The 19,018-nt window shown below is 41.3% G+C and overlaps 1 protein-coding gene across 2 annotated transcripts in view; it reads left to right on the top strand.

Moving 5' to 3' along the window:
* Window positions 1–15,960, top strand: part of CPS1 (carbamoyl-phosphate synthase 1) — a 144,163-nt gene extending 128,203 nt beyond the window's left edge. For both annotated transcript variants that reach the window (XM_025202494.1, XM_006022276.3), the window contains 5 exons: window positions 1,213–1,311; window positions 10,782–10,841; window positions 11,858–11,970; window positions 13,063–13,192; window positions 14,915–15,960. In XM_025202494.1, coding sequence (XP_025058279.1) covers window positions 1,213–1,311; window positions 10,782–10,841; window positions 11,858–11,970; window positions 13,063–13,192; window positions 14,915–15,013 — 501 coding nt within the window. In that variant the 3' untranslated portion in view covers window positions 15,014–15,960. The remainder of the gene's footprint in view (window positions 1–1,212; window positions 1,312–10,781; window positions 10,842–11,857; window positions 11,971–13,062; window positions 13,193–14,914) is intronic.
* Window positions 15,961–19,018: the final 3,058 nt, after the last annotated feature.

The raw sequence follows: 19,018 nt of genomic DNA, 5'->3' as shown, positions 1-19,018 counted from the left end.
TACCATACCATGTGGGTCCCTCCACCTTTTCCATTACTGCTGTATACCAGTACCCCTGCACCCTGCACACATTGCTGCATAGCCTCCCCTGCTGCATCAAATGCTCTCCCTGCTTCTGTCAGGGCTCCAGTGCCATGCAAGATCCCTGGCCCCCCTCAGGCTCCCTGGCTGTGAGTCCCACTCTGACTCCAAAGCTAGTGGCAGGCAATGGAAAGCTGAAGGAAATATGGGGAGGTCAGAGACTTCCATGGTGGTGGCAGCAGCTGGAGTGATGGGGTGAGCAGACCGAGGCTGGGAGCCTGGAGGCCACAGGTTAGCCCTTCCACAGGCCACCAGTTGGACAGCTCTGGATAAAAGAACACATGTTAACTGTCACTGTAAGCTATTATGATGATAATATTGTAGCAACAAATAACCATAAATACAATAATGAAACTTGGCTCTTTACCCCAAGTGACCTTTCCTCATTGCTGATCTACTAATATGTGCATTCTAGAGCTGATGGAGGTATTTACAGTGAAAAAGCAGAAAACCAAATGTCTTGATTATTTCTCCCTGGATTTTTAACAAGCTCTGGGAAAATGTCATTTGTACTTGGCTATTATTCTCTGGAGAAATATGGGTTTCTGCATGTCATAAATAAGGGTGTGACCCAGCATGCTAAGTGATATTATAGTACAATGTAAATCATTGGGATGAAAAAGAGTAGTCAGTTAAAAAACAGAAAGAGAGACATTTGCATCACTGTGGGGTTTTATTTATATTTTTGTTCCGAATTTAACATTTCAATGAGAAACTGCTGTGGTTTCCACTTGTGAATGGTTTTCCTACCATAGATTTCTGTATTTGTGTACAGAAGCACAGTTGCACATATAACATTTGCCATTATTTAAACATTAAGTCATATTAAATATTGTGTAACACACTCCCAGACTCTATGAATCAGAGGCTGTGTTTAGTGTTCAAATAACTCACAGCAGATTCCATTTCTGTTCTTTCATTGTGGGCTGTTTAAAGAAAAGCCCTGCTTATTCTTTCATTATTCCTTAATTAAAAATGTATGATTGTCTGTGTTGACTTTCTTTTCTTTTCCCTGTTGGCTCTGAGGAAGGCAGGTCTGGTAAAACAGAAGGAAGGGGAACTTGGACTCCTTAAAAAGGAACATTATAGTTTTTTAATTGATCTGGGTTTCTCATTCATCTATTTTACCAGGTTGCATGTTTTGGGAAGGATGTCCATTCTGCCTTCCTGAAGGCAATGCTGTCCACAGGATTTAAGTTCCCTCAAAAAGGAATATTGGTTGGCATCCAGGTGAGTGCCAAGATTTTTTTTTTTTTCCAAATTCAAGCACAGAAATGGTGGACAATATGGAAACTGGGTAACTGTCTCTTCATTCTCCTTTTATTTATGTTGGCTTTCAATAAAAGCTCTTTGTGCAAATATACCAATCTAAGTGCTGTGCTGAATGAGCAGACAGGGAATGAGCACACAAGATGGATTTTCATGAGGCAACATCCAGTTGGCCCAATTCTTTCCTCAAATATGAACACACATTTTCCATTGGCTTCATTGGGACTTACAGGAGGGTCTATCTGGGAGAAACATTGAACCCATTAAGTTTTGCTTGCAGATATCTGGGATTGGAGGGATTTGAGTTGTCTGTTTGTGGTAAAAGAAGCCCATACCAAATCAGAAATCCTTCCTCACCCCAACAAGAAATCAAAGGATACTCCTGACCCACAAAGTGCTTGTGACACATGTGGATTTGTCTCCAAGTTTGATGCACAAACTTCTTTGTTGGATCAGACTACACACTGAAGGAACTGGTAAGACAGGCAGCCTGTACCAGATGAAGTTGAGCCTCATTAATACTTGAAATGTTAACCTGCATGCTGTGTGGTGGGTCAGTAGGTGGTGCTCCTCTACTAAACCACCCACCTCACTGCACCCAACCACCTTCCATGCTCTGAGTGCCTCCCTGGGGGCACCTCACGTCTGGCTGACCCCCTTCCTGGAGCACACCCACTAGCCTGGGGGTAGCACCGCCACCACCCAGGGTCTGGACTGATCCTGACTCTGTGCCCCCGGGAAACACAGGCCTAATAGTTCTTGAGGGTATTCGACCCACTTCAAGAACTTGGGTTGCTTCCCTCAGTCTGAAGCGCAAGTAGTGGTCTCCCTTAGTCAGGTGAACCAAGGGGACCCCAAGGCATAAACTAACCCCTCTCCCAATAAGTCTCCCACGCTAGTTACAAAGGAGAACTTTATTGGTTACAAGGAGTAGGTTTGGAATAGGGTACAGGGTAGAGCAATCTCAAAGAAATCCTATAGAGCAAACAGGGTGGTTGGGTAGCCTTTGATCATGCATCTGAGTTACTACAAGCTGTATATCTAGTTAGATCTCAGGTAGCTTACTCACGAGTATCATCCAGAAGCAGGTGGAAATTCCCTCTGGAGGCAGGCAGTTCATTGAACATGAGTTTCAAGAGAGAGAGCAAGTTTCAGATGGTCCAGCTTTTCTCTAAGCTTTCTTCATGGCTACTGCACCTCCTCCTGGGCAGTCCTTAACTTATATAGACCTTATGATCTCATTTACCTGGTCCAGTGGAGGCCAGCACCTGTTGGCTGCCAGCCAACCAATTTGAAATGCATCACTGGTTGCTGGGTAGACTGGCAGGGTCTCTAGCCCCCTCCCAATCAGGTTGGCATTGCTTAGAACAATAGGGAGCGTAAGCCTCTCGCCCAGGTATGTGATGCCAGTCATGTAGGCAGAAGGAGCAGGTTTCCCCCTTCCCTCAGGAAGGTATCCAGCTCAGGGTCACATGAAGAGATGGGGCAGAGGAGTGACCACTGTAACCAAATTGTCAGGTAGCAGAGTTTTGGAGAGAGACAGGGATGGTATTCTGCCACATGCTGTATTATTTCCCCAGGAAAAGGAATGTTTTCTGTGCTATCTTAGCACAGTTCTCAAACTAGACAGAGCTGTAGCACAGTATTGTTATACTAAGAAGGTGTCGTGTTTAACTATATCCTGCTGTGCAGTTATACCAGAAAATGTTATCAATGAAAACTCAGCAAGGTATATTTTGCAGACTGAGCTGATTGCTGCCCTTGACACCTTCTTGTTCCTTTGATCACACACGGGATTATTCCCTAGTGATGAAGGACAGGGGGGAAACAATCATCTCAGCCAGAGGTCTGCTGTCCCCACTGCTTAATAGAAGTGAAAGGGAGGCATTATTGAGCTGATAGTCTTGGAGACAGGGATGTGTCATTTCCTCTTTCTTTGTAGGGATCCCTTATGGAATCCTGGATCTATATTTTGCGGGTCCAGCAGTTCCTTCCCAGCGTGGGGCCTGGACCTGTAAACCTACCCCTTATTGTCAGCATTTCCTCAGTGGTGTTATAAATGGTAGCAGGTTTAAATGGCATCATTACCAAGACCCTTCAGTGCAAAGCATTCTTCAGAGAGCCTTTCCTGAGAGAGCTCAGGAGATACTTGTCTGTGGCCCACTTAGAGTTCTGAGTTAGTGATGAAAATGTGGATAGATAGCCAGGCAAAAACAAATGCTGCTTTTCTACCTTGGAGTAATTAAAAGCTGCAGGAGATACTGCAATCAGATCTGTTCATAAACGTTTTCACGGTATGTTCCTCAAGAAATCAATCATTTGATTCAACATTGGAAAATTCTAGGGTCCCATAAAGACAATAATGGCCATGTGCCATATCCCTGCTGGGCTCATAATAAGCTTATGCCTTACATGGTTGCATAAAGTCAATAGAAACTGATTAAAACAACACTGGTTCTTCAGCCAGTATGTAATTATTACAGACACCATCACAGTAAAAGTGAGTGGAGTCCCTGGATTCAATGGTAGAACTGAGTCTTTGGGGATTTTGAAAGATGTATGGGGGGAAAGTGTCTTGGGAGTGTCTGTTGTTCTACCTGTGGAGATGAATTATAACAAGTGGGATAGAGGCCACTTAGGAACATAAACTGCATTAGCATTAATGCAGTGAAGGTCCTGACCTTCCTTTCAGACACATCAGAATGATAAAGGGTTTACTACTAATTACTACAAACATGCATAAATTGCTTGCTTGACATCCAACTATATTTTAAAAGTTTAATGTTAGACCCTGGGCAGTTTGGATCATCACAGCTAATCATTGCAGTGTGAACATTTTAATCTGCCCATTTGAAAAAGTACTGATGTATAAAATCTGAGCCTGTTTGCCTAGTCCCAGGACTCCAGGGGAAATAGTCAGCAATAACTAATTTTAGTTCTGTAAAGTATAAGTATGGCTTCTACAGAGGCACCTGTTCAATGGAACTGAATGGTCCTTGGTACAAAGGTCTTTAAAATAAAGAAGAAAAGGTTCGAAAGAGCACACAGGATGCTGTCTTTTTAAATGTCACTTTTGCAGCTCATTTTCTTGGAAAAGGAAACCAAAATAGCAAATCAATGGCATGGAGTCCTCTCCATAGCTCAGAGCATTTTTAGATTGTTAAACTCCAAACAAGAGCTATTAAATGAATATGAAGGGCCATATTGTACTTCCCGCTATACTTGTTGAAGCTCAGTGAAATTCTCCACTCTTCTGCACAGCTGCAACCTCTTTTGAAGTCAATGGGGTTCCACAAGCACAGAGAGAAGAGGTTGGGTCCGTTCTGGAGGGAAGGTTGAAACAATGACAGATACGTAAGCACATAAGCTATGATCAGGCCCCATTATGGTCTTAGAAAAAAAGAAAACTCTTTGTAGATAATGAGCTGTATGAGACCAGAGGTACCTGGGATTTTATAGCAAAAATGCTCTCATTTCATTCATATACATTAGAACATGTAACTCAAACTGACAAGGCAGTGAAATATAGAATCATACAATCATACAAAATTAGGGTTGGAAGGGACCTCTGGAGACTAACCCCCTGCTCAGAGCAGGAATATCCCCAACTAGATCATCCTGGCCAAAGCTTTGTCTAGCCAGATCTTGAAAACCTCCAAGGATGCAGATTCCACAACCTCTCTGGGTAACTTGTTCTGGTGTTTTTCTACCCTCCTAGTAAGAAAATTCTTCCTAATATCTAACCTAAACTTTCCTTGCCCCAACTTGAGACTGTTAATCCTTGTTCTGTCATAGTACAGGGGGGCTGGACCCAATGATCTTGTAAGGTCCCTTCCAGCCCCTTACAATCTATGAATCTGCCACTAGTGAGAACAGTCTAGCTCCATTCTCTTTCAAACCTCCCTTCAGGTACTTGAAGGCTGCTATTAAATCCCCTTTTAGTCTTCTCTTCTCCAAACTAAATAAACCCAGTTCACTCAGCCGCTTCTCATAAGTCATGTGCCCCAGCTCCCTCACCATTTTTTGTTGCCGTCTGCTAGACTCTCTCAATTTATCCACATCTTTTCCACAGTGGGGGGTGGTGGGGTGCAAAACTGAACACGGTACTCCAGATGTGGCCTTACCAGTGCTGAATAGAGAGGAATAATCACTTCCCTTGACCTGCTGGCAACACAGTTATCAATGCAGCCCAGTATGTCATTAGCCTTTTTTCAACAAGGGCACAATGTTGTCTCATATTCAGTTTATTGTCCACTATAACTGTTAGACCCTGACTCCATGTGGCGCCTAATGACTAGGGAAATGATGATCCAATTGCCCATGGATCCAGTTGCTCAGGGAGCAAGCAGGGAGCAAACACCAGCACACATTGCTCACAACAGCTTTATTCAGAATGGAGACAGCTTTGGGCCAGCTCCCAAAAAAAGAAAAACCGGGGAGCAGCAGTGAACATTAGTTCTTTTCACATTTATGCACCTTGGTTCATGCTCATTAACATTTATTCCACCTTGGCCCATCCTTTGTTCCACCCATCTTCCCTCCTATCTCTAACTCTGCCTCTGTTTACTGTTTAATTAGCATGGAATTACCTATGCATTTCATTCATTTGCATGTCTTTTTGCTATGAGCGTATGCGTAAGACCGTGAACCCGGCTTCTTTCAGTCAATTGCCGTTTTTTGCTAACTCCTTCATCTCCAAAGTCTTGCTTCTGCTTTATTTCCTGACGATAGCTGGTGGGCTGCATCTTGTTCCTTTTTACATAGTGAATCATATACCCTACACACTACCACATTGTTAGGAAAATGCTTTTCTAAGCATCTTGCAATGTTACTTTTAATATCTCATTCTGCCTTGTGGTTAGCAGCTTTGCTGGTCACAGGCTAAAGCCTTTATTCAGCTGCAAATCCAGTGTTCCCCAAGATACAAATATTGTCACCCTAACAGCAACCCCCAGGTCCTTTTCTGCAGAGCTGCTGCCCAGGCAGTCAGCTCCCAGCCTGTAGTGTTGTATAGGATTATTCCATCCTGACTGCAGGACATTGCATTTGTTCTTGTTGAACCTCATGAGATTTCTTTTGGCCCAGTCCTCCAATCTGTCTAGGTCACTCTGAATCCTAGCCCTATCCTCCAGCGTATGTACTGTTTCTCCCCAGCTTGGTATCATCTGCAAACTTGCTGAGGGTGCGCTCTGTGCCATCTTCCAGGTTGTTGATGAAGATCTTGAATAAAACTGGCCCTTGGGCACTCCACTTGATATTGGCTGCCAACTAGACATTGAGCCATCACTCGCTACTCTCTGAGACCAATACTCCAGACAGTTTTCTATCCATTTTACAGTCCATTCATCCAGCCCCTACTTCTTTAGCTTGCCTGCAAGAATGTTGTGGAAGACAGTATCAAAACCTTGCTAAAATCAAGGTACACCACATCCACTGGTCCCCTGTGTCCACAGAGCCAGTCATCTCATCATAAAAGGCAATCAGGTTGGTCAGGCATGACTTGTCCTTGATGAATCTATACTGTCTGTTCCTAATCACCTTCTTCTCCTCCAAGTGCATAGACATAGCCTCCTTGAGGATCTTCTCCATGATTTTTCCAGGGACTGAGGTGAGGCTGACTGATCTGTAGTTCCCTGGATCCTCCTTTTCCCCTATATTAAATATGAGCAGTGTGTTTGCCCTTCTCTAATCATCCAGGACCTCTTCTGATAGTTATGAGTGTTTAAAGATTATGGTATCCTGAAATGGGAATTGCAGGTTTAGATGCAAAATTAATAGATCCATGAAGGACTTCAGTGTGTTATACTCCAGGATCAGACAAAACTTCACTGCAGAGTAGATTCTTTTTATTTCTAAAGGCCAGGCCCTGACACACAAAATATAAGATAATCTCTGTTAACTGTTATGACATAGTCATACCTGTTCATTACAGTATTATGCAAGTAAATTAGAGTAGTTTTTAGGCCTGAATAGTTGCATATATAAGCATTTACCTTTGGACAGTTTACTGCTTGGGACTTGGGGATTGTGTCACCTGCTTCCCAGCACTGTACTTATAGGGTGAAAACAGAGGTCAGGTTCATCCTGATCTGATTGCCCAGGGCTTTAAATTCATCAAAACAGGTGTGGGACAATCATGTACACACACAGCTTGAATGGCAGTTGCTTTGAATTAGCTGGGATTGTCCAGGGAAAAGGTGTTATCTCAGATACTTCACAGGTATTTAAAGTGGGACAATGAGTTTGGAAGTCTGTAGGATCCCAAGATAAAAGGCTTTGACCTGAGAGAAATCCAAGGTCTGTTTTTGCCCTTATGTTCTACAGAAACTTCAGACTATGGAAAATAGAATTACAAGTCAAGACAGTGGCAAAATTAGCTTCCTTAAATAAAGCCAAGGGACCTATGCTTAACATGTTGTAATGCTGCTACTTTGTAATGTGGCTCTGTGTTAGCTATCCAGAGCTGAAGAGGCTGCTATCCTTAGAAGCTGGAGAAACAAAATAAAATAACGAGTATTTCTTTTTCCTCAAAATTGAATAATTTTGGCATATTTTAGAGTATTTCCTTGCTACAGAAGTTTCAAAAGCCTGCAGCTAAGATTTTGATCAATGTTCCACACGGAACCAAAGCATTCTAATGAATAAAACATGGACTACCGGGGAGATTTTCATCACTTTATCTTAGGTTGTCACTCTAGTTTTGGTATCTCTTTTGGAGAAGCCCTGAAAAAATGGTCATTTCTAAGTGCTGCTGATGGTTGGCCACTTTAAGAAAGACATTTCTTTTTATTGTGGCACAATACAGATTGTGGTATAATCCAGATCACTTAGTATCTCATCGATGTTAGTGCCACAGAATGTAGTGTAACCTGATCTTTACCTGAACTTTACAGGTCAGATCGTTTATCTGGTATAATTTTTTTTAGCTCTACAGTAGTAGTATAGAGCTGTGCCAATTTAACACCATCTGAAAATCCACCACTCTTCTTTTTAAATAATGTGGAAACTTCTAATGGCAAGGAAATAGGAACTAGCTAGAATCCTCCATTTGCCATTAACTAATTTAGAATTTAGACAAGAGTAGTTGACCAGCTCATTGCATTTTCTCTCCTGATTATGCTATTCAGTGATATCTGTAAGAAGGAATGCATCTGTCTTACATCTGTGTTGAATACCCTGAAATGCTGAGAGCATTAATGAATTGTTTTATTTTTAAATCTCAGCTCTCTAAGTCTGTTGTTTCAGGGGGACTTTATATCATAACTACTGTTCCAGGAACTTAGGACTGAAAGGGGTCTCCTGGGCCATTGAGTCCAGTGCCCTGTGTTCACAGGCAATCATTAATTGAAGGAATCCCCAAAATCACCATTGTAAACCGTCACCCACAGCTTATCCCGAATGAGCAAGAACACCTTGTAGCATGCCATAGGTAAAAGCAGGGGAGAGGAGGACATTGCCAATGCCTTGCCATTGCAGTGCAAAAGTAGTAGGTGGTTAATTTAGCTCAGAAGGTCCTAGGGAAAGTATCATAGGGAGAAAAAGTGCTGTCTGATGCTATGCTGGACCTAAATCTGAAACCCAGAATCAGAGCATCAGTGTCAAGGTAGTTTAGTTTAATTCTGAACCAGAGCCTGGCATAATGGGTATAGCTCCACTGAAATCACTAAGGATCAGGCCCTTTGCCAATAGCAAGTTATTCTAGCAAAAATGAGGAGGGTGTTATCAGGAACAGAACTTTGCCTTTGAAACTAAAAAAAAGAAAAAAGACCTTCCCGCCAGTAGATTCTTCCAGTAAATAAATCTGTTTGTACTTTTCACCTTTAGTAAGTAATGGTTTCTTACACAGGTACTTTCAATCGCTTTTAAATCTGAGGCTTCTCAGATGCAAGCTGACAGCTGTAATTTCTTTTCACGGGAAGGCTGTTTTATGTGTCACAAGTGTTCAATACATGTTTGATAGAAGTTTATAATTCTGTTGTGCAAGCCAACACCTCAGACCAGGAGGAAGAGCAGTCCTCTGACTGGGAAGCTGCCAATCCTGTCACATTGTATATTTATATTTTCCAGTTAGTGTACAGAACAAAAATGGCTTCAGTATGAGGTTCTTGCCAGGTTTGTAGAGCTCAAAGGATGTGTTGCCTCCTTCTCCCTGTCGGAGAAAATACTTTCTATGCTTTCAGCATAACCTCTGCCAAGGTTAGAGCATCAGAAAAGGAGTTTGTATAATCCTGCTTCCTTACTGGTCAATCTTGGAGGTTCAGTATGGCTTTGCAATGAGAGAGTCTTATGTTGCCTTTGAGCTTTGTATTGTTAAACCTACAAAATACTGGGGACTGCATGAGTCATGATCAGGATGTTATTTCCACATCACTCCAAAATGCATGGTGCAAATACAAATCGTATGAAAGAGGAGGTGGCATTGTTATTTCATCTGAAAGGTTCCTGGTATTGATTGTGCATTAGGAGAGAAACTTTTAAAGCTGCATGGAATATTTGGGCACCTAACTTTACTATAATAGGAGTCCATATCCCTCAGGTGATTCTGTTTTGCATATGTGTGGAGCACACTTAGGCACACAGACTTTGCCATGTTTATTGAGAAAATAGGACCTAGGGTAGCCCTGTGTTTCACTTTTTGAAGTTGATGTGAGTATTTCCTCAAAACCTAGCCCAGGCATTACTCTCTCTGGCCTTGAAACAAATTGTTAGAGCAGCCTTAAAAGGAGCATTAAAAACCATGGGAGGCTTATAAAATACATTTTAAAGGCCAGTTTCCATGACATTTAATCTGCAGAGCCATTTCATAAGTGCAATAAGACACACTCGGGGCATGTATTGTGCTGGTAATAGTAAGGTACTTTGGCGCTCAGTAGGATTTGGGCTTTGGTCTTGCTCAGAATACCACAATATTACCCATTCTCATGTTTCTGAAGTGATTTCTTTGTCATTCTGTATGAGAGAGACAATTGAATGACTCGGGTCATGCGCACACACAGAGCACATTTACATGTGCATTCATGTGCTTTTCCTAACGTGCATTAAGTTTAATACCTACAATATGAGGTACTAAATAAATAAATGAGCATTAGGCTATGCTAATGCTCAGTAGTGCAAGTGCACATTTTTTTAAGTGACGCTTAATGTGCAGTAGCTTATTCTACTACATAGCATGTTTTTTTATGCAACTTTTTAATGCACAGTAGAATAGGCTACTGTGCATTAATGAGCATGTGTAAATGTTCACACACACACACACACACACACACACACACACACACACACACACGGGCTGATGAGCCAAAGGGGAGAGTGTGTGTGTGTGTTTGCCTCTTAATAGATTCTGAAGAAACCCTAGGGTATCCATCAAGTGGGCAGGTGTTCTTTTGTAAATCCTAGCTTTGATGCTGTCTCATGTTTCATTTCTTTTTCAGCATTCCTTCCGTCCCAAATTCCTGTGTGTAGCAGAACAGCTGCATGAGGAAGGTTTCAAGGTATGTTGTTTGGAGTTTTAAAGCTTGCAGGTATTTTTTTTTTTACTTAAAATATGGCTGGATTGACCTTGAGAACCTCAGGGTTGAGTTGATAATCAAAGGAAAATAAGAGAGGAGATGCACCTACCTTTTCAAAGGCTAGTAAGGATTTGTACTTGAGTGATTCTCATTAAATTCTATGGGAGTTACCTAACTAAATGCCTGCATAATTATTGAACCACACAAACAGGATTCATTCACAAGGCAAGGGTGTTTCCTGTCAAGGCTGGAAGAACTGTAGTTACAGTGTCATATGCCAGGTCTCTCAAAATTCCCCATGAAAAAGAAAGTCAGTCAGTAATATTTTAATGCTAAAGGGGAAGCAGAGGAAAAACCTTTTTATGGGGAACAAATCTTTATGGGACCTCATCATATTTTACAAAGAAGCTAAGAGTGTACATAATTTGCATTGTTAAGCAGTTTGCTTTAACTAGGAATGCATTTGTCTCATGCAAAGCCTGTTTTTGTCATTACCATATTTAGCACTGTGACCGTAGAGCATTAGAAAGAGCATTTTTAATAAAAATTCTTCACGTAGCACTGGCAGGCAGCTGAAGAGCATACGTGAAAACAGGATGTATTGATCCAGTCTTACATATGGCACCACTCACAATAGGAATGAAATAGTGGGTGAAATTTTCAGAAATGTCTAGGCGACTTAGCCTAAATCCTGTTGAAAGTCAATGGGATTTAGAAACCTAAACCACTTCACTGCTCATGGAAATGTCACTCACTGTTTATTCTCATGTCTAATAAGATCACTGATAATACAGAAAATGGGAAAATTATGCTTCTGTGTGTGGTCTGTATTCATATATACATGTATAGTTATGGGACTCAATCTAATGCCCACTAATATCAATGGAAATCTTACTATTGGTTTAATTGAATATGGGATTGGGCCTCAACTGTACAAGACAGGGTTAAATGTGAAGCTTCATTGTAATATAATGTAGTAACATTTCCTCTTGACACAGCTTTATGCCACTGAAGCGACTTCTGACTGGCTTAATGCCAACAGTGTACCTGCAACTCCCGTGGCATGGCCATCCCAGGAAAGCCAAAACTCCAGCATCCCCCAAATCAGGAGGTAAGAGCACAGCACAGTTTGTAGAGCTCCTGGGAATCTTTGGCAACATCCATGACAGCAAAATCTGGAGGTGAAATCTGGGCCTCACTGAATCAATGGCCAAGCCCTCATTCACTTCCAGAGGCTTTGAGCTACTCTTTTTTTTGTTGACAGATGTACTCTACTCTGCCTGTAATTGCCATGATGGGAAAATTTACTTCTGTTGAATCAAAAAAGCATCTCATTAATAATGCCTATTTATTATAGCATTGGAATATTTCACGTCGTCTCTTTCCAAAGCATCTTGCAGATAACCAAGGCTCATTTATCTCTTAGGCATCAATATGTAATTAAATTCTATTGCACGCAGCACTGAACATCATATTTTTAAGTTTGGACATTTTGGAATCTGAATCTTCAAAAGTACCAAGCATCTCTTCCCAGCTTTAATGGGAACTGCAGGTGCTTAGCACTTCTCAGAATCATGCCCTTAACAAAGTTGTGCTTAGTTGCATGAAAGCTGAATTTTGCCCTATGTTAAGGTCACTCAGGGAAGCCTGTGGCAGATACAGGAGCTGAAGCTAGAATCCAGTCCTAAATCCCAGTCTGGTATTAGCTACTAGATTAGTGGTTCCCAGCATAGGGGTCAGAAGCCCTGGTGAGATCACAGCATTTATGACTTGGATCAGAAGATCACAGAAATTCAGTTTAAGAAGTGGGGTTGATAGCAGCTCAGAACCAGCAGCATAAGGCTGGAAGTGGGGGTTTCCTAAGAAACGTGGGAACTACTGTACTTGATCATCCTTTAATATGTAAAACACACTAAAACTATACAATTTAAGTTAACTAAAACAGCAAACAATGGTCGGTCCCTTCCTTTTTTGTGTCCTTGTGACAAGGTATTTAGCAGAATTTGCAGATTCGTTGGAATCTGACAGAACCATGCTGGGAAGCACTTCTGATATGGCCTCAAACTTGCAACCTCTAGGCTTTCAACTGTGCACCTTAACACCTGTACCACCCTAGGCCTCCACTGGTCAGTTGAAAACATGCATTCTTTGAAGGTTTCACTAAACAAAGTATACTACTGTGTCTTCTGCATTATCTTTTCAGGCTGATAAAAGATGGGAACATAGATCTGGTGATTAATCTTCCCAATAGCAACACCAGGTTCATCCATGATAATTACATGATCCGCAGGATGGCTGTTGACAGTGGGATTGCTCTCCTTACTAATTTCCAGGTATCTCCTTTGCCACTTTTTCTTCTCTTAATCATAATAGTATAGAAAGCTTTTGGGCAATTTTGTACTTGGAATCCAATATTTCTAGATCCCTATTATGTTTCACAAATAACAATACACCTGAAATAGCAATAACTTGGTAGCTTGAATACATTTCCTTTCCACTGTCCTGCAAAAACATTGTGTCCCATGCTATGGACTTGGGCTATTCATATCTCAGTCCCTGCCTTTGAGCAGATTCTCCACCATACGTTCATTATAACATCCAAAAAATATGCTTGGCAACAGCTTTCTATCACAAAGCTCTTAAATATAGCTGTCTAAATTTTGAACAAGGTATTGCACCTTTATTGAGAACCTCAGAGCAAATTTCATACTATTCCAATGCGTCATCCAAGTGAATTACTACTCTGTGGGCAAGGCTACACAAGATGTTTACTGTGGAGTAGACTAATTAGCTCTGCAGTAAGTATTGCACAAATGCACATGTGCCCGTATTAGGTTGGAGTACACTAATGAACTCCATAGCAGGCTAGTACTTGCATTTATAAGTAAAAAAAACCCCCAAACCAGTAAATACAAGTACTACGCTGCTGCAGAGTTTTTTACTCTGCAGCAGCACACGTGTAGATGTTGCTCTGGCTGGCTGGGGCATAAGGATGCTTCAGTACGGGGGCTGCCTGCTGACTGGCTCCACACTGGAACACCCCCATTCCCCAGACAGCACCTCGACAGCACGCTGAGTAAGGGGAAGCAGCCCCAGGCTGGCAGGGTAACTTCCAGGGCCCTGTGCCAGCTGGGACTACTCCAACCTGGTTCAACGTACTGCAGTCCATGGCACATGTTCAAATGGCTCACCTGGGAGCAATAAACTCTAAAGCAACTAGCTCTGGAGTTTATTGCTTTGCATTAATTGCACATGTAGACGTGCCCTGTGAGGACAGCTTCCTAATTAATAGCATAGATTTTCATTCATTATCTATCTAGTTTTCTTCATAATCTACATTTCAGATATCAACACAGGTAGGGGCATTTGCCTTCCATGAATTCTAACTCATTTTCTGCCACAGGACAGCTGGACTGTGGCTGACAGCGAAACATTATTTCTTTCCAACTCTTTGTTACAGTCACAAAATTGTGCTTCCTGCTTTTACTGAAGTCCGTTGCCAAATTCCCCTTCATTTCCCTGGGAGTGGGCTCAGACCCCATCAGCCTAAATTGATGCCAGAGGTTGAAGTGCAAAACCTGTAGCTGTGTTTGGAACAAATGCAAAACAAATTCAGTGCCAAGTTATAAGCTCAGAGAGGCAGCAATGCCAAGAGTGTTTAGTTTGAATGGGAAATAGCAGAGTGCTCTTACACCCATCTGAAAAATATGCCTTGCCCATCAGAAAGGGGATTCCAATTCAAGACTCAGTAACCCACCTGCCAACAAAATTAGTTTAACTCTTACTCTATAAAGTGTGGGGTAATATGTCTTACACTATATAGAACCTTTTTCCAAAAAGATTACCAAGTTTTTAGAGGCTGCCAGTCTTGCAAGCTGCTTCATATGAGTAAAACCTTAGCTCACACACAGCCATCCTGAAATCAGAAATCACCCTTAAGAGTAACCATGCATGGCAGATCCTGGTGCTCAAGCAGTGAGCTTGCTTTAAAAATAAGTCTCCCAGAAATACTCAGTCTTTCAGGATACTCAGTCTTTTTTGCTTTATATTTTCAGGTGACAAAGCTTTTTGCTGAAGCCATCAAATACTCTGGGAAAGTGGACTGTAGGAGTCTCTTCCACTACAGACAGTTTAGTACCAGCAACCCAGCATAAGGGAGAAGCCACCAGCATGAAATGTAGCTCCTCTCACAACAAGAGAAAAGGAGGTTCCAACTTTGGCTGCTAAAATAATCTATCCGGTTCAAATTTGGTTATTTCCATTTATTTCATTGGCTCTGACATTTATCTTGTAACTTACAGTGGAGACACAGCAGATGCTTTGAAATCAATCTTCCTCCTCCAGATGATGTTGAAAAATAGTTTCCTTCCTCCCCTCTCCCTTTTGCAGTTGATATTCATACCTGGTAAATCCAGATGCCACTGTGGTAGAGGAAGTGCAAGGCAAAGCATGTGATCCTTTAGGGTGGCAGTTCCGTCTTTATACAACCATTCCAGCTCCTTCTCTAAGTGTTTGTACTGTTATCCTTTGATAATGCCATACTGAGGCATTAGTGCTAGAATCTGGTATTGCCCTCCCATTGAGCTATGTCATTGTCATCTTCATATATTTCCTGTTTTCAACATTAATTATCAAAATCTCTGTTACTTTGTCTTTTATAAAAGCCAGCCTCATTCTTGATTCACTCAGTGATGCTGCAGTCACCTACTATCATAAGAAACTGATGAATGTGATGAGAACGAAAGGAGCCCTTTTTAAAGTTAAAAGAACAAGCATCACTGCTGTTTTATGATGGCAGATAATGGACATGTTGCAACTACTTTCTGTTTATTTTGAGTTCTTTTTTTTTAAACTCTGGCCAAGTGCCATCTTTTGCAGTGTGCAGTCTTGACCAGGGTTTGTGCAGGAATGACTTCCAAATTCTGTTCAGGCCTCGGCGTTTGAATTTTGTTTATTATTTGTGCCCCAGATGGCTCTCTCTGAATCACAGGGTTCATTCTTAGTCTAATGTGTGGCTTCAGAGAAGATACTCTCAAACACTGCCCTGCATTGTTCTCATCCATTTTGTATTGTGATTGCAAGGATTAAAATGGAATACTTTGAAAACAAGATATGAGTGTCACAATTCTTAGCTTACTCTGATGCATTCCTCTCTCTTTCACTCAAGGATTCCTTTTGGACTCTATTATCATACCGGGCTTATATTTACTATCATTTATATTGTTGTAGCACTTATGAGCCAAGTCAGGGGTTAGGGTCTACTGTGCTATGTGCTACATGCTTCTTATTATTGCTATTTGAGATAGTGTTTAATACATTACAGTTTAGACACTTCAGTCAAGGAGCAGTGATAAATAGGCACTACCCATCCATAGAACAAAAGGTTCTGCCTCAACAAAAAGTCAGTCTGTGCCTCAAAGAGTTTGCAGTCTAGGTACTTTTTGAGTATGTCTATCCCTTATTTTTTGTACCAATTACAGTATCTTTTAAAACGTATACACATAGCCCAGAATTAAAGAATAGACAAAGTGGAATTGGGCACGGATGAACCACAAGACTGTCCAGCCAGCGGGAATAAGTTCTGGAACCTCATGCTGTAGAGTTTAAACTGATCTCTCCCTATAGAGGACCGGATGAGGCATAATGGGAGGAGCACATCTGCCTACTGTGGGGCTCTTATCCCTCCCGATCAAGTGTCTGGTTTTGAGATAGGGGAGTAGATGGACCATAGGTTCATTCCAGTCTGGCAAGCCCAGTGTTTTCAGCATGGATATTTCTCAGATACTATCTTCTGTGAGGAACGAAATTCTTTCTGCTTCATGTTGGGTTTATTTTTGCACTTTTTAGCAGAGTGTTACTGTTTTTTTTTTTTTCAAACAGAGCTCAAAAACAGCCCAGAGCACCAGTCTGTTCCCCTATTCAGTTGTGAAATGAATGAAGTTGTGAAATAATAATAATGAATAATAGTAATTAACTATGCAACTCTTTCCAAATGTATCCTACATATATTCAATGGCAAAAATCCAGCCAGCACCTCATTCCATCTCATTGTCATATCACCCCTGCTGCCCTTGGCAATGAGCACTGCAATGGCTGGAAATTTCCATGTTCATTTTTTCTTTCCTTCTTTATTTTGAACCTTTCACCATGAGGTGAAAAAAAGGCCATTGTTATCTATATCTGTGAGTTTCATCCGAGTAACGTATGACCTGACTTGAGTAAGGACTTTTTAAAATAAGGAGTCACCTTCTAGGGGGGAGCCTGTGCTGGTCTCCTATGTATTAGAAAGCTGCTTTTCTTATCTATTTAACAATTTAACCCACGTTTAAAATGCAGAATTGTCTTGAACATCACAGATCAGACAGTAATGGGAAAATAGCAGTAGCAGAAGAGTAAGATAGATGCCCCATCCATCCAGACCTGTTGGAACACAAATGGAGAGACGTGTACAAGAAAGAACAGGGGACCCACCATTGACTGCTGGAGAACCATTAAAGGCAAATGAATAACATCATGATATAACGAAGAGTCTGTCTAAACAATGCCTATGTGATGGGAACTTTAAAGAAATAATTGTGCAATAAGAGGCACAGAAAGAAATAAGTTTTAGCTCCATTTAGTTTAACTTTAACTTTCTTCTTATGTAACTTTCTCACTGGATACTCTGTGTATGTATGTGCACGTGCGTGCATGCACATCTATGTATATATTTATATATAGCCACAACATTAATTTATCTCAGCAGCTGCAGGTACTTGAACCACTGCTTCTGCAACGTCCATAGGCTGTCATATAATGGAAGTGAAAATTAGCAGAGAAACACACCAGGGCTGAATGCACGCTAAGTGTTCTGTAATTACACACTAGTGTTACCATTTGACTGTTGGTGCCAAACACCCGACAGCACAGGTGCCACCAATGCACTCTCATACCCAAGCAGACATAGCTAATTACAACCCATTCCAAAAGCCTTCAGACTGCAAAGTACTCATACAGTTTGTTGTTTTTTCTCACTTTCTTTTTGGTTTTTGTTGAGAGAAAAGGTATATTCTCCTTATCTTTATGTTGAAAAATGTAGGATGAAACAATGGCTTCTGTCATGATCAGAAAGGAAGCAGGTATTGAACAGAAGACAAATCCCCACCATCACCTCCTGTGGTCTCTGAAATATTGTCTGATTGTATTTGTTTCCCGGCATCCTCTTTTCTTCGTTTGCATAATGAAGGGTGCAAACGCTGTAGGAAAAGACTTTAAGTATCTACAGCTGTTGGGATCAATGCAGCTGTGGGGAAAAAAAAATCATGCTACAATTAGTGTCCTTTGTATCAGGCTCTTTTCTGCTGTGAACAAACTGACTTGTAAATGTCTTTTCCTTATTAATCTTGGGGAGGCTGACAAGATCTTTGACAAAAAGTGACACTGTTAAAGTTGTAAGTGCCAGTTTGCTAAGGTCTGAACTGCCAGATCACTTTGTTCTCTATCATTGATTAAACAAAGGAAAGGGGTAAAAAAACAGAGGAAAGAGACAATAGAAAATTGAGTTTTTGATCAGAAGAGGAGGATAGACCCAGGGGAGAAACATAAACAAACCACATCGTCAGTACTGGAAAGCATTCTTCTTAGGGATATTCAGACTGCTAAGACCGCCCCATGGAACAGTACCTTTCTGTTAGAGACAGTGCTCAAAAATCCTGTGCTGTCAATGAGCTCCTTCAGGAAGAAAGGCAGAGAACTATTGAGAGACGTTGGGTCTGAAATGAATGGTAACTAGCAAGACCCAGGACAGAAGCAAACAGAGAAGAGATATCAGAGTCAAGAGGATAACTGGGCTCTTTTTAGGGAGAGAATTCATAAGATCTTCTCAGAGTCAGAACATCTCTTGAGCTTGGGAAGCTCTAAGTGTTCATAATCAGTATGCTGGTCATCTATGAGAAGACAGGAGTCTCTGCCATGCCATGTGAAGCATATGAAGGATGCTACTGTAATTATCTGCAGGATGTTGAACTCTGCTGCATGACAGTACTGAACTTACTCAAATACAAGATGACCCCAAATATAAGATGACCTCCCCATGAGTTTCTGTATATGTAAAATGTATGTTTTAAAAATGATTTTCAAGGTGCAGAATGTGATTATCAGAGTGTTATGTACAGCAATAG

This window comes from Alligator sinensis, unplaced genomic scaffold (genome assembly GCF_000455745.1).
Source record: "Alligator sinensis unplaced genomic scaffold, ASM45574v1 scaffold730_1, whole genome shotgun sequence".
Classification (NCBI taxonomy): domain Eukaryota; kingdom Metazoa; phylum Chordata; order Crocodylia; family Alligatoridae; genus Alligator; species Alligator sinensis.
Note: the sequence above shows the minus strand (reverse complement) of the source record. Positions and strands in the feature narration are given on the sequence as shown.